At 42.6% G+C, this 1,086-nt stretch overlaps 1 protein-coding gene across 1 annotated transcript; it reads left to right on the top strand.

Moving 5' to 3' along the window:
• Nucleotides 1-24: 24 nt before the first annotated feature.
• On the top strand, nucleotides 25-890 carry Pmar_PMAR023141 (phenylalanyl-tRNA synthetase, putative; the record flags this gene model as incomplete). The annotated part of the gene is made up of 3 exons (XM_002778164.1): nucleotides 25-177; nucleotides 643-787; nucleotides 829-890. Coding segments are annotated over 3 exons (360 nt in total), but the record flags the coding sequence as incomplete, so codon positions are not given.
• Nucleotides 891-1,086: the final 196 nt, after the last annotated feature.

Raw genomic sequence — 1,086 nt, 5'->3', positions numbered from 1 at the left:
CTCTTCTTGTGAATGCCCCTTTAGGTGGGTTGAAGTGCTCGGCTGTGGTGCGATAAAGAAAGAGATCCTCGACCGTGGACTGGGCCCAGATAGCGGCCTCCACGGTTGGGCCTTCGGGATCGGCTTGGAACGTCTGGCAATGCAGCTTTTCGAGATCGACGATATACGATTGTTTTGGTATGATCCACAGCAGTGTTGGAATTAATCCACCGATCAGCTCACAAGTTCCCTCGCTATATAATTGAAATTCACACGCGACTTTGGGTAGAAGTGTTTCAAATTTTCCCAAAACTGCAGTGTGGTGAAATATGCATATTGTCAACCACACATGTTGGTGCCAAAATGAAAATTCTGAGGAAATTATGGGCAATACTCAACTACTTTTTACTCGGATTCGCATATGAACTTCTATAGAGGAAACTTCTAAGCTCAGATGAGGAAAGCAAACATATATATGTCCACACTGAAAACTGCGTCTGAAATTTTCCATTGTCATCAAGATGAGCAGATTTTTCCACACTGATTTTCAATACATTTCCCCTCCAGAGAATATGTTGGTATCTCTATATTACTTATATTTCTGTTATTTTTATATATTTCTGTTAATGTTTTCTAATATGCGTGCTTCGTCGTATTCCTCAGGTCCACGGACAAGCGATTCTTGGACCAGTTTGCCGATGGAGAATTGAAGAAGTTCGAGCCTTTCAGCAACTATCCACCAGTGTTTAAAGACATCTCCTTTTGGATCGAAGACTATACCAAGTTTGATTTGAACAGATTCTTCGAAGTACTTCGAGCCTTCAAGTAAATGTAAATTTATTCTTCTAGATTTGCCGAGAGATATCCACTGACTGCCTCGAGTCAATCGAAATGAAGGATGAATTCTTCCAGTGAGCTCACCTTGTTTCATTCGAACACTCATGCTTTTCTGGTGGCCCCTCAGTCCCACGACAGGGAGATGCTCGCTGTGCTTCCGTTTGACGTATCGTTCCTTTTGAAGGACGTTGACACACGAATCAGTAAATGACATGCATCGTGCTGTGGTGGAGGGGATATCGAAGGAATTACCGATCACGATACGATGAT

The sequence above is a fragment of the Perkinsus marinus genome, assembly GCF_000006405.1.
Source record: "Perkinsus marinus ATCC 50983 genomic scaffold scf_1104296950406, whole genome shotgun sequence".
Lineage (NCBI taxonomy): Eukaryota > Perkinsozoa > Perkinsida > Perkinsidae > Perkinsus > Perkinsus marinus.
The sequence above is the reverse complement of the archived record's forward strand: the minus strand, read 5'-3'. Positions and strand labels throughout refer to the sequence as shown.